The 11,450-nt window shown below is 43.4% G+C and overlaps 1 protein-coding gene across 1 annotated transcript in view; it reads left to right on the forward strand.

Moving 5' to 3' along the window:
• The window catches only part of nudcd3 (NudC domain containing 3), a 36,241-nt gene extending 25,209 nt beyond the window's left edge, over window positions 1-11,032 (forward strand). The window contains exons 5-6 of the mRNA XM_033013694.1: window positions 6,090-6,278; window positions 10,531-11,032. Coding sequence (XP_032869585.1) covers window positions 6,090-6,278; window positions 10,531-10,641 — 300 coding nt within the window. The 3' untranslated portion in view covers window positions 10,642-11,032. The remainder of the gene's footprint in view (window positions 1-6,089; window positions 6,279-10,530) is intronic.
• The last annotated feature ends 418 nt before the right edge of the window (window positions 11,033-11,450 follow it).

Raw genomic sequence — 11,450 nt, forward strand, 5'->3', positions numbered from 1 at the left:
AACGTCACCTTTTTTCCAGGGATGCTGTCTGACCTGCTGAGTTACTCCAGCTTTTTGTGTCTATCTTCGGTTTAAACCAGCATCTGCAGTTCCTTCCTACACGACTTACTCCAGCATTTTGTTTCTTTTTTTTTTGCGAACCAGCACCTGCAGTTGCTTGTTTCTCTAAAAGCACCTGAATTCGGACATGGCAACATTACGGGGTATTTCGTGTCTCTCCACTTGTCTCTGCATCTTCACTGTCCTACACCAGCCTTGATTTTTTTAAATCATTTAACAATTGTTCAATGAATCTTTATTGTCACATGTCCCTTGGTACAGTGAAATTCTTTGTTTTTGCCTACAATCCAGTAAAATCATACAGCAGACTTCACCTGGGCAGTAGACAGAGCCGCTAAGTTTCTGGCGCCAACAAAGTTTCAAAAGTTCTTAGTACGGTGACCAGTTTTCCAACACATTCTGTGCGAAATGAAGAAATAAGATTTCCGTGAGATACCATTACTACAGACAGCAATCTGTACCTTAAGCCACCTGCATGGAAAATATATTCATCTTTTTACTAAAGCCACAAAACCTCAAGCATAACAGATTCCCCACTCACTGAGATCTATTGATATCTACACATATCCAGCTGCCACATTATCAGTCTCATCAGTTTGCTGAAAATTGTATCAGTTCAATTAATCTTAGTGAGAATTATCGCGAATTATGTCTTTTTCCTCTCCTGCCTTGTTATCTGTTGATGACACCCTGTGTTTTGAGCCCAGCCTCATTGACTGACGGGTCTGGGAATGAATGGCTCTGTGCCATCAATGGTAAATTAATTCACAGATAGACACAATATGCTGGAGTAACTCAGCGGGACAGGCAACATCTCTGAAGAGATGGAATGGGTGACGTTTCGGGTTGAGACCCTTCTTCAGACTAACCCGCTGAGTTACTCCAGCATTTTGGGTCTATCTTCGATTTAAACCAACATCTGCAGTTCGTCCTGCACATTAAATTAATTCAATCCTTTTTGGACTCCACATTCAAGAGTCGAGTCAAGAGTGTTTAGTTGTCATAACCGACAATGGAATGATAACATTCTAAGCAGCATAACCGGCCTGTAGCCACAATACTCCTAGAAAACGCATCATCTCAAACAGACAAATTCAATAAACTAACAGTACTACAAAAAACCCAAAGCCCTTAGTGAACCAAAGACAGTCCATAGTTTATTGTTTAATTGGTGTCTGTCTCTCTCCCCCCCCCCCCCCAGGCATTTACGTCAAAGTGAACGCAAGAAGATATATTGTATTTAATCATTATTTTATGTGTTAGCTTTTTAAATGTTACCCAGAGATTGTCAAAGTAAGTGAAAACCTCCCCTAACTGTTGCTCTTTAAAAATGTCTATAAGCATTAGCCATCCCAAAATATGTCTTCATCTGGAGAGACAACCTTAGCCACAATCCTGTTGTTCTTAGCCGTTTAATAATTGGAAGTGATATTTTGGGAATTATTTGCCAGCTCATCTTGATTGGTTGAAAGATACATCACGGTAACAGGCCCTTCAACCCATCGAGTCCACGCCAACCAGCGATCATCCGTTCACATTAGTCCTTTGTTATTATCTGAATGGCGGCCGATTAGGAAAAGGGGAGATGCAACGAGACCTGGGTGTCATGGTACACCAGTCATTGAAAGTAGGAATGCAGGTGCAGCAGGCAGTGAAGAAAGCAAATGGTATGTTAGCATTCATAGCAAAAGGATTTGAGTATAGGAGCAGGGAGGTTCTACTGCAGTTGTACAGGGTCTTGGTGAGACCACACCTGGAGTATTGCGTACAGTTTTGGTCTCCTAATCTGAGGAAAGACATTCTTGCCATAGCGGGAGTGCAGAGAAGGTTCACCAGACTGATTCCTGGGATGGCAGGACTTTCATATGAGGAAAGACTGGATAGACTTGGCTTGTACACGTTGGAATTCAGAAGACTGAGGGGGGATCTTATAGAAACTTACAAAATTCTTAAGGGGTTGGACAGGCTAGATGCAGGAAGATTATTCCCGATGTTGGGGAAGTCCAGAACTAGGGGTCACAATTTAAGGATAAGAGGGAAGACTTTTAGGACCGAGTTGAGGAAATCATTTTTTACACAGAGAGTGGTGAATCTGTGGAATTCTCTGCCACAGAAGGTAGTTGAGGCCAGTTCATTGGCTATATTTAAGAGGGAGTTAGATGTGGCCCTTGTGGCTAAAGGGATCAGGGGGTATGGAGAGAAGGCAGGGTAGGGATACTGAGTTGGATGATCAGCCATGATCATATCAAATGGCGGTGCAGGCTCGAAGGGCCGAATGGCCTACTCCTGCACCTATTTTCTATGTTTCTATGTTATCCCACTTACTCATATGTTCTCTATACACTAGGGACAGTTTACAGAGGGCCAATCTTTGGGATGTGGGGGGGGGGAAAACCGGAGCACCCGGAGGAATCCCACGCAGTCACAGGGATAACGTGCAAGCTACACACAGGCAGCAGCTGAGGTCAGGATCGAACCCGGCTCGCTGGCCCTGTGAGGCAGTGGTTCTAACAGCCACGCCACTCCGCCGGTCAGCTGCCTGCAGCTATATAATGAGCAGTAGCCTGGGCTGTGGCTGGGCATTGGATTTCCCTTGTGTATAAAAACTGGACATTGCAATATAAAACCACTCTAGACTTGTAGTGTGAATGCACCTGAAGGCACACTGGATAAAAGCTTACCCCTATACTAAATAGCATCAAAATAAGCCATCATGCGTTAGAGTTTGGAGCAATATTCTTCACACACAAAAACGCAATGTGGAGATTTCCACCTCTTATACTGAGCCTAGCTCCAAACGTTCTAAGATGTATTACATCAATGTTGGTGGTGAAAAAATCTCTAAAGATGGAAAATCTAATTAAATATGCACATAAACGCTGTCAGCCACAGCAAGAAGCACAGCTTTATTTGTACAAACCCCTTGGTTTGGCAGAACGTATCTTTGCGAGAATTGGGCAGAAATCCTGTGCTGAAGGACAGCTTCCAGGATAACTGCAATCTCATTGAACTACTGAAGAGCCAGGCAATTTGTGGATCTGTGGTCTGCAATCTTATCTCCTTGAATCTAAAGTGAAGTGATTGTAGTAGAAGGTAATAGATCCTCTATGGACACAAAATGCTGGAGTAACTCAATGGGACAGGCAGATTCTCTGGAGAGAAGGAATGGGTGACGCCACACTTGTGCCGTCTTTAATGCTGTAATCCTATATTCTGCAGTCTGGTGTTTTTTTATTTGCACTACTCGATGTACTAGTGTATAGCGTGATTGTACTCATGTATGGTATAATGTGACCGAATAGCACACAAACACATGTTTCTCACAGATGTACATACACGAGGATCTAGGGCTCGAAGTCCATAGCTCCCTGAAAGTGTCCACACGTGTAGATGAAATGGTGAAGAAATCGCACGGTGCTTGCTTTCATCAGTCGGGGCACTAAGCGGATGAGTCAGGAAGTTATGTTGCAGCTTTAAAGGTCATTGGACAGGCCGCATTTTAATATGATGTATAGTTCTGGTCGTCCTATTGCAGGAAGGATGTGGAGGCTCAGAAGAAGTTTACCAGAACGCTGCTTAGATTAGAGGGTATTAGCTATAAGGCAAGGTTGGACTAACTTGGGCTGTTTTCTCTGGAGTGCCAGAGGCTGAGGGGACACCTCATAGAAATATATAAAATGATGAGAGGCATAGATTGGGTAGACAGTCAGAACTTTCCTCCTAGGGTGGAAATGTCAAAGAGGGCAACATTTTAAGGTTAGAGGGGCAAAATTTAAAAGAGATGTGCTGGGCCAGTGGTGGGGGCCTGGAACACATTGCCTGGGGTGGTGGTGGAGGCAGATATGATAGTGGCACTTAAGAGGCTTTTGGATAGGGCCAAGGATACGCTGGAACTAGAGGGATATTGACAGAGTCTGCACCGACCAGCGATCCCCACACATTAACGCTGTCCTACACACACTAGGGACAATTTTACATTTATACCAAGCCAATTAACCTACAAGCCTGTAAGTCTTTGTCGTGTGGGAAAAAACCCACGCAGGTCATGGGGAGAATGTACAAACTCTGTACAAACAAGCACCCGTAGTTAGGATCGAACCCAGGTCTCTGGCGTTGTAAGGCAGTAGCTCTACCGCTACACCACAGTGTGCGTTCATTAGCCAGTGTAAATTACACCTATTACCCCAAGTACGTAGGTGCATGATACAATCTGGGAGGCACAAGGAACTGCAGATGCTGGGATCTTAAGCAAACTACAAAGTGCTGGAGTAACTCAGCAGGTCAGGCAGCACCTCTAGAGAAAAGGAAGAGGCAATGTTTCAGGTCTGGACCCTTCTGCAATGTGACTGGCAAAATCTGGGAGGAGTTGACGGGAATGTTGGAACAATAAAATGGGATCCGTTTAGAGTTGGTCTAGATGGGAGCTTGATGGTCGGCACGAACGGTGAGCCTAGGGGCCTGTTTCCATGCTGAGTGATTCTGTGTGTGTCCCTGTCTCTGTCTAATGTGTTGATGAGAATGTGGGATGAATAAAACAAAAGGGATTAATGTAAGATTAGTGCATTGGGTGTTTGATGGTTGGCACAGACTGGGGCTGAATGGCCTGTTTCCATGGTGTATATATCTATGACTCTAGGCCTGTCAATTTTCCTACATTACAGCAGCGGTTACATATCAAAACTATTTTGAACTATCTATAAGGTAGACAAAAATGCTGGAGAAACTCAGCGGGTGAGGCAGCATCTATGGAGCGAAGGAATAGGTGACGTTTCGGGTCTCAACCCATTCCTTCGCTCCATAGATGCTGCCTCACCCGCTGAGTTTCTCCAGCATTTTTGTCTACCTTTGATTGTTCCAGCATCTGCAGTTCCTTCTTGAACTATCTATAATGCACCTTACATTTGTCTTCAATACTGTAGAGTCACAGTGTTTAAAATTTGAGATCCATTATTGTTGAGCCCTTCTAATTTTTGCATTTATTGCACTAATTGACAAACTGCAGGTGAACGCAGGGGAATCTGTACAAAAGTCAACAATATTAATTTTCCCCGTAATTCACATAAGGAAATGTTAGGTAACAGGGATTTGCTGCTTTATATTAAAAAAAAGACACAAAATGTTGGAGTAACTCAGCGAATCAGGAAGCATCTCTGGAGAACATGGATAGGTGACCATTCAGGTTTTTAGTTACTTTACCTATGAGATACAGCGTGGGAAAAGGCCCTTCAGCCCACTGAGTCCATGCCAGCCAGTGATCACTTCGTACACTAGCACCATCCTCCACACTAGGATACAATTTACATAAGCCAATCAAGCCACAAACCTGTAAGTCTTTAGCATGTGGGTGGAAACCGGAGCACCCGGAGAAAACCCACCTGGTCACTGGGAGAATGTACAAACTCCGTACAGACAGCACCCATAATCAGGACCGAACCCGGATCTCTGGAGCTGTATGGTGGGCAACTCTACCGCTGCGCCACCATGCTGCCACCGGGTCAACCCATCAGAGTCTGAAGAAGGGTCCCGAATGAAACGTCACCTATCCATGTTCTCCAGCGATACTGCCTGACCTGCTGAGTTACACCAGCACTTTGTGCCCTTCCATGTGGATAATGTGTTCAGCGAACTTTTTAATCTTGTCAATGCCATTATTCTTACAATGCATATTGTGTGGAATTAATTTACATTTATGGACTGTGAATTTGTTTTGCACTTGTCAGACGGAGGAGATGTATTTGTTGGAGTAAATTTGAGTTGTCCTTTTCTCTTAACCAGCTTCGACATTCATTTGAAGATGGAATTCTTAAAAGATTCAGTCATGTTTTATTTAAGCGACCTTGAATAATTCTACCCCAAGTGGAGAAAATCTCCAACTATCCAGTACTAAATTGCTTCAAACGATGCGGTGTGTGTTTGTCCGCCCACATGGGTTATGTTGGTCACACACACACCGATTCATCTTGGGCACATTTTTTAAGTGTTTAGTTTTGCAGCGGAAATAATTCTTTCAATGTTTATTCTGTTCACAGATTAACCTGAATAAAAATGGGGAATACTGGTGGAATGCTATTCTCGAGGGTGAAGAAACAATAGACATCGACAAGATAAATAAAGAGCGTTCAATGGCCACAGTGGATGAGGAGGAACACGCAGTGTTGGACAGGCTGACCTTTGATTATCATCAGAAGATACAGGGCAAACCACAGAGCCATGAAAAGGTGATTGATGTTGCGAATCCTTTCCAGAAATATCCCTGCTTCCTTTTCATTGTTTATATTTGACATTTGAGTTTAGTTTCGTTTAAGGGCCTGTCCCACTTACGCAATTTTTTTTTCGGCAACTTGCCGGCACCCGCCGCAGGTTGCCGAAAATGTCCAACATGTTGAAAATCCAGCAGCGACCAGAAAAAGGTATGACTCTTTGGGCGACTACTCGCCACCAAACAGGTGATGTCGCGGGGTGACGTCTGTTTGGTGGTGAGTAGTCACTGGATTTCAGCATGTTGAACATTTTCGGCAACCTGCTGCGACTATGACAGGTGCCAGCAAGCCACCGAAAAAAGTCCAGATTAATTCAATTCAATACTCTATCTTTAATTCAACTAAATTCCAAGGTTACCTCCATTTGATATAAATAGTCCCCAAATAATTTCCTCCTATGGAGGAAATATATGACAAAAATGCTGGAGAAACTCAGCGGATGAGGCAGCACCTATGGAGCGAGAAATATCATGTTGGGCAATCCTCCTGAGATGTGCAGCTGGTGGAGTTGCTGCCTCACAGCACCAGACACACAGTTCGATCCCGACCTCAGGTGCTGTCTATGTGGAGTTTGCACTTTCTCCACTTTTCTCCAGGTGCTCTGGTTTCCCCCCACACCCTAAAGACGTGCGGTGTTTGTAGGTTCATTGGCCCTCTATAAACTGCCCCATAAGTGTAGGGGAGTGGATGAGAAAGTGGGATAACATAGAACTAGTGTGAACTGATGATCGATGGTCAGCGCCTGTTTCCATGCTGTATCCCCAAACTAAGACTTTATCTTTCAAACAATCAATCAATATGCAGCAGGAAGATGTGAAATGCAATAAAGTAGGCGTCGATATAGAGATCTGAGATATAGGGATAGGTTGGGCAGGCAGGCACACTATTGCTTGGAGCGCAGGAGTGACTATCCCAACGTTTAGGAAACAGGTAGATGGATAGGACAAGTTTGGAGGGGCATATGTACCAATTGTGGGCAGGTGGGACTAGTGTGGCTGGGACACGTTGGCCGGTGTGGGCAAGCTGGGCCGAAGGGCCTGTTTCCACGCTGTATCACTCCATGACTCTATGAATCTAGTACAGGGAGGCACGGTAGCATAGTGGTGGATTTGCTACCATACAATGCCAGAGACCAGGGTTCGATCCTGACTACGGATGCTCGTCTGTGCGGAGTTTGACCTGCGTGGGTTTTCTCTGGGACCCATGACCTGCGTGGGTTTTCTCTGGGACCTTCCTACCGCACTCCAAAGACGTACAGGCTTGTATGTTAATTGGCTTGGTATAATTGTAAAATTTGTGTGTAAGATAGTGTTTGGTCGGCGCGGACTCGGTGGGTCGAAGGGCTGTTTCCGCGCTATCTCCAAACCAAACTAAGAAGAGCCAGATCGAGAGACAATTGCACTCCTCCTTCTCGTTCTTATCCCTGCACAGTTTTCTCCACAAACCTATACTCAACTTGTCTTGCAGTCAACCTTTACAAACCATTGGAAATGGAAAAGAGCAGAATGATGTTAGACATTATGGGAGGGGAATACATAATAAAACACCTGTGAGAAACTACACTAAAACTGACGGTACATTCTAATGACTAATGTTTGCTGAAATAATTATTTACAGTTGATGACTGATGAAAGTTTTGATAAGCTTAGGTGGTGAACATAAAGTACCTAATATTGCAGCACAATGCAAACCTAAGGTATGATATCATTGTTTATGTGACTTTGCACAAGCAAGTGGACAGGATGCTTTCATTCCTTTTAACATTTCCCAATCTGGAGGTGCCGCTCGCAAGAATTGTAACCGTTTATGATTTTGCGATGGGCGTGGGTGGAATCACAGCATCCATCAGTGCTTTATTGAAGTGTTGGATGATCCAACCGTGGACGTGTCCTTGACGTGATTGTAATTCAAGCGTCACATTATAACCTTGTCAGATCCTGATGAAGACGCAGTTTTAATTGTTTTATTTATTTCAATGCTTTATCTCGATCCCTGCCTTATGATTTAGTTTAGTTTAGGCATGCAGCGTGGAAACAGACTCTTCGGCCCACCGAGGCCACACCAACCATCGATCACCCGTTCACACTATCCCACTTGTGCAGCTACTCCCCATACCATTGGGACAACCTACAGAGGGCCAATTACCCTGCAAACCTGCACCTCTTTGGAATGTGGGAGGAAACCAGAGCACCCGGAGAAATCCCACTTGGTCACAGAGAGAACGCACAAACTCCACATAAACAGTACCTGTAGTCGGGATCGAACTCGCATCTCTGGTGCTGTGAGGCAGTAGTTCTAACGTCAAGGTCTTAACAGCTGCCTCCTATAATGTATCATCATCAGTTTGGGAAAGTAATTAGTGTTGTTCAAGGATTGTGTTTCAATCAATGCGAATGAAGGTAGTTCGACTATAATATGATAGTAACATTCCTAACAAACCTCACGTTAAAGAAAATTGTGAAAATAATAAAGACAACTGTGTCAATGGGGGACAGGGGGCAGGAAATGGAGAGTTTGAGACACGCAATAACAAGTTTGTTTCCTCAAAGGATTTTCAGATAGCTACAAAATTAACTTTATTACCACAAGTTAAAATACGAAAGGCTATATATTACATTGTTCAATCGAATATCCTTGCACAAATGTCAATAGAACCAATTGTTTGTCAATTCCAGCGACCACTTGCGGTGAAACTGACAGACTATGTTCTTAAGAGGCAATGGTGTTTGATTACTGCAGGATGGTTACACGGTCAGTTATTTTTCTCCCAGGCTGTTTTTCCCCAGGACAGCTTTTTTTTCTGTTTATTAATTTCCAAAATAACTTTTAAATCTCTAGTTTTCGATCGAAATCACATAATCACGCAAGACAAATAGTGTTCCCGGATTCATCTAGCCTGTTATATCTAATTCATGTTAAGGAAATACATGTTATGGCAGAGGTCCCATATAACTTATATCCTTCATTTAATTTCCCCAGTGTCGTTTTGTGAGCTTGGTGCCTGTCTTTGTCAGTTAATAGTGCTTTTGAGTAAAGCATTTGAATGTTGTACCATGTTAAAAGTGGCAAATGAATATCATTTCTCTGGTTTACTACTGCATTTGTTCATTCACTTGCTTCTTACTCAAGAGATTGTGGATTGAAGCCCGCTGATCATAAACTGCCAATCTGATGCAGTGCCAAGGGAGTGCCGCACAATGAGCTGCACTGCAGAAGACCCATTTCCTGTTTCCTGTGGTTCATATGATGCTAAATATTTTTTTTACACCCTATCAGTAACAGCAGGACTTTCCCACTTTGTTAAAACCAACCTTAACACTAACAGCAGACAATGCTACTAAACTGTATTACTTTCATTTTTACTAAAAGTTTGCCGCAAGGGTCCCGACCCAAAACATTTAATTCCTTCCATAGATGCTGCTTGACCAGCTGAGTTCCTCCAATGCTTCATTTTCTTTTTAAAGCTTCCAGTATCTGCAGTCTGTGGAATCTCCATTTTGCTGCATATTCCTGTGCAATAACCGCTAACACAATTTGAAATGTTTAACTAAAATAGAGTTAATTCTGCGTTCTATATTTCTGTTAATTCTGTGTTCAATACCTTATAAGGCATTTGAGAGATCGGAAGACTTTTCTATCAACTGATGATTCTAGATTTTATGTGTCCAAATTTCTGTGATGCGCTGACTCATACAGACACCCCAGTCCTTTTTGTACCTTGGATTGTACACAGTCCCAGACCAATCTTTCGTGACTCTGCAGACTCTATTTGGTATTTCCATTTGCTCCTCATTGTCACACGATGCTTATGGCTTGTTGCACAGTGAGTGGCAAAGCTCCTGATGTGGCACATTGTTGCTTACCAGCAAAGTATTTGACTGTAGGTAAATGTTGAGTTGGAGGGATGTCTTAATTACATCTAAATATAGATCTGTGCTGATGGCAGAATGAAATGGCAGCCAGACCAGTTGGATCATTACAATCTGTTTTAAGGAATGCTGATCCGGCACTTTATTTTGCTGTGTGCTCCAGGCTAAAGCGAATAAGCTTGGCTTCCTTGACTTCTATTTCTGAAAACTGCCATGAAGGTGCTGTGTGACTCACCTTGTTACTACCTGAAAAGACAGTCGATTCCATCCTCCATTTCCTCCCAGTCTCTCTTACCCCGAACTTTGTCTAAAATTGTTTCTGATTTGTCAATTGTTTCCAGAAAGTGCACGAGATGTTGAAGAAGGGCTGGGACGCTGAAGGCTCGCCGTTTAGAGGGCAGGAGTTCGACCCGACGCTGTTTAACATTTCCCCTGGAGCGGTGCAGTTCTAACTCCCCCTGCCAATGCCACCAGACAGCAGGCGACACAGAGCTGACCCTGACACCACCACAGACCAGCACTAACCATGGATTGTCGTCTGCCCTTGAGCAACGTGAGACTTTATCTGGGCTATGAGTAAGGTCGTCGCAAACCATCAGTTGCTAAGTCTTTGTAGCGGACAAATGTATTTATTTCTATTAACTTTTGCCTACTTTCTCCTGAGACTTTACTTGCTGTCTAGTTCATTGATAGGGATCTTCAAATTTACGGTGTGGATTGCTTTCCTGTGAATAGTGGAAATAGTGTTTGATACTGTCCATATTCTTTGCCTGAAAGAATGGTTATTTATATCCTACTCACAGTTTTGAAACTAAACAATAAAACATTTGTGTGTGAATGTTGCAGCAATATAGTCAAACTTAATTTCGAGCAGGACTGGAATATAAAAGCAAGGTTGTAATGCTGAGCCTCTTGCCTCTTAAGGCACTGGTCAGACCACATTTGGAATATTGTGCACTGTTTTGGGTCACATATCTGAGGAAGGATGTTCTAGAGGTTCCAGAGGAGGTTTATAAGAATGATGTGCAGGAAGGAACTGCTGGTTTACACCGGAGATAGACATAAAATGCTGGAGTAACTCAGCGGGACAGACAGCATCTCTGGATAGAAGGAATGGGTGAAGTTTTGGGTCGGGACCCTTTCTTCAGACTGAGAGTCAGGGGAGATACAGAGATAAGGAAGTGTGAGGTGTGAGAACGAGGCATCAAAGGGGATGGAGATTAAGGAAAGTATAAAATAGATCATTGTTAGCCCGGAGAAG

This window comes from Amblyraja radiata, chromosome 39 (assembly GCF_010909765.2).
Source record: "Amblyraja radiata isolate CabotCenter1 chromosome 39, sAmbRad1.1.pri, whole genome shotgun sequence".
In the NCBI taxonomy this organism is placed as follows: Eukaryota; Metazoa; Chordata; class Chondrichthyes; order Rajiformes; family Rajidae; genus Amblyraja; species Amblyraja radiata.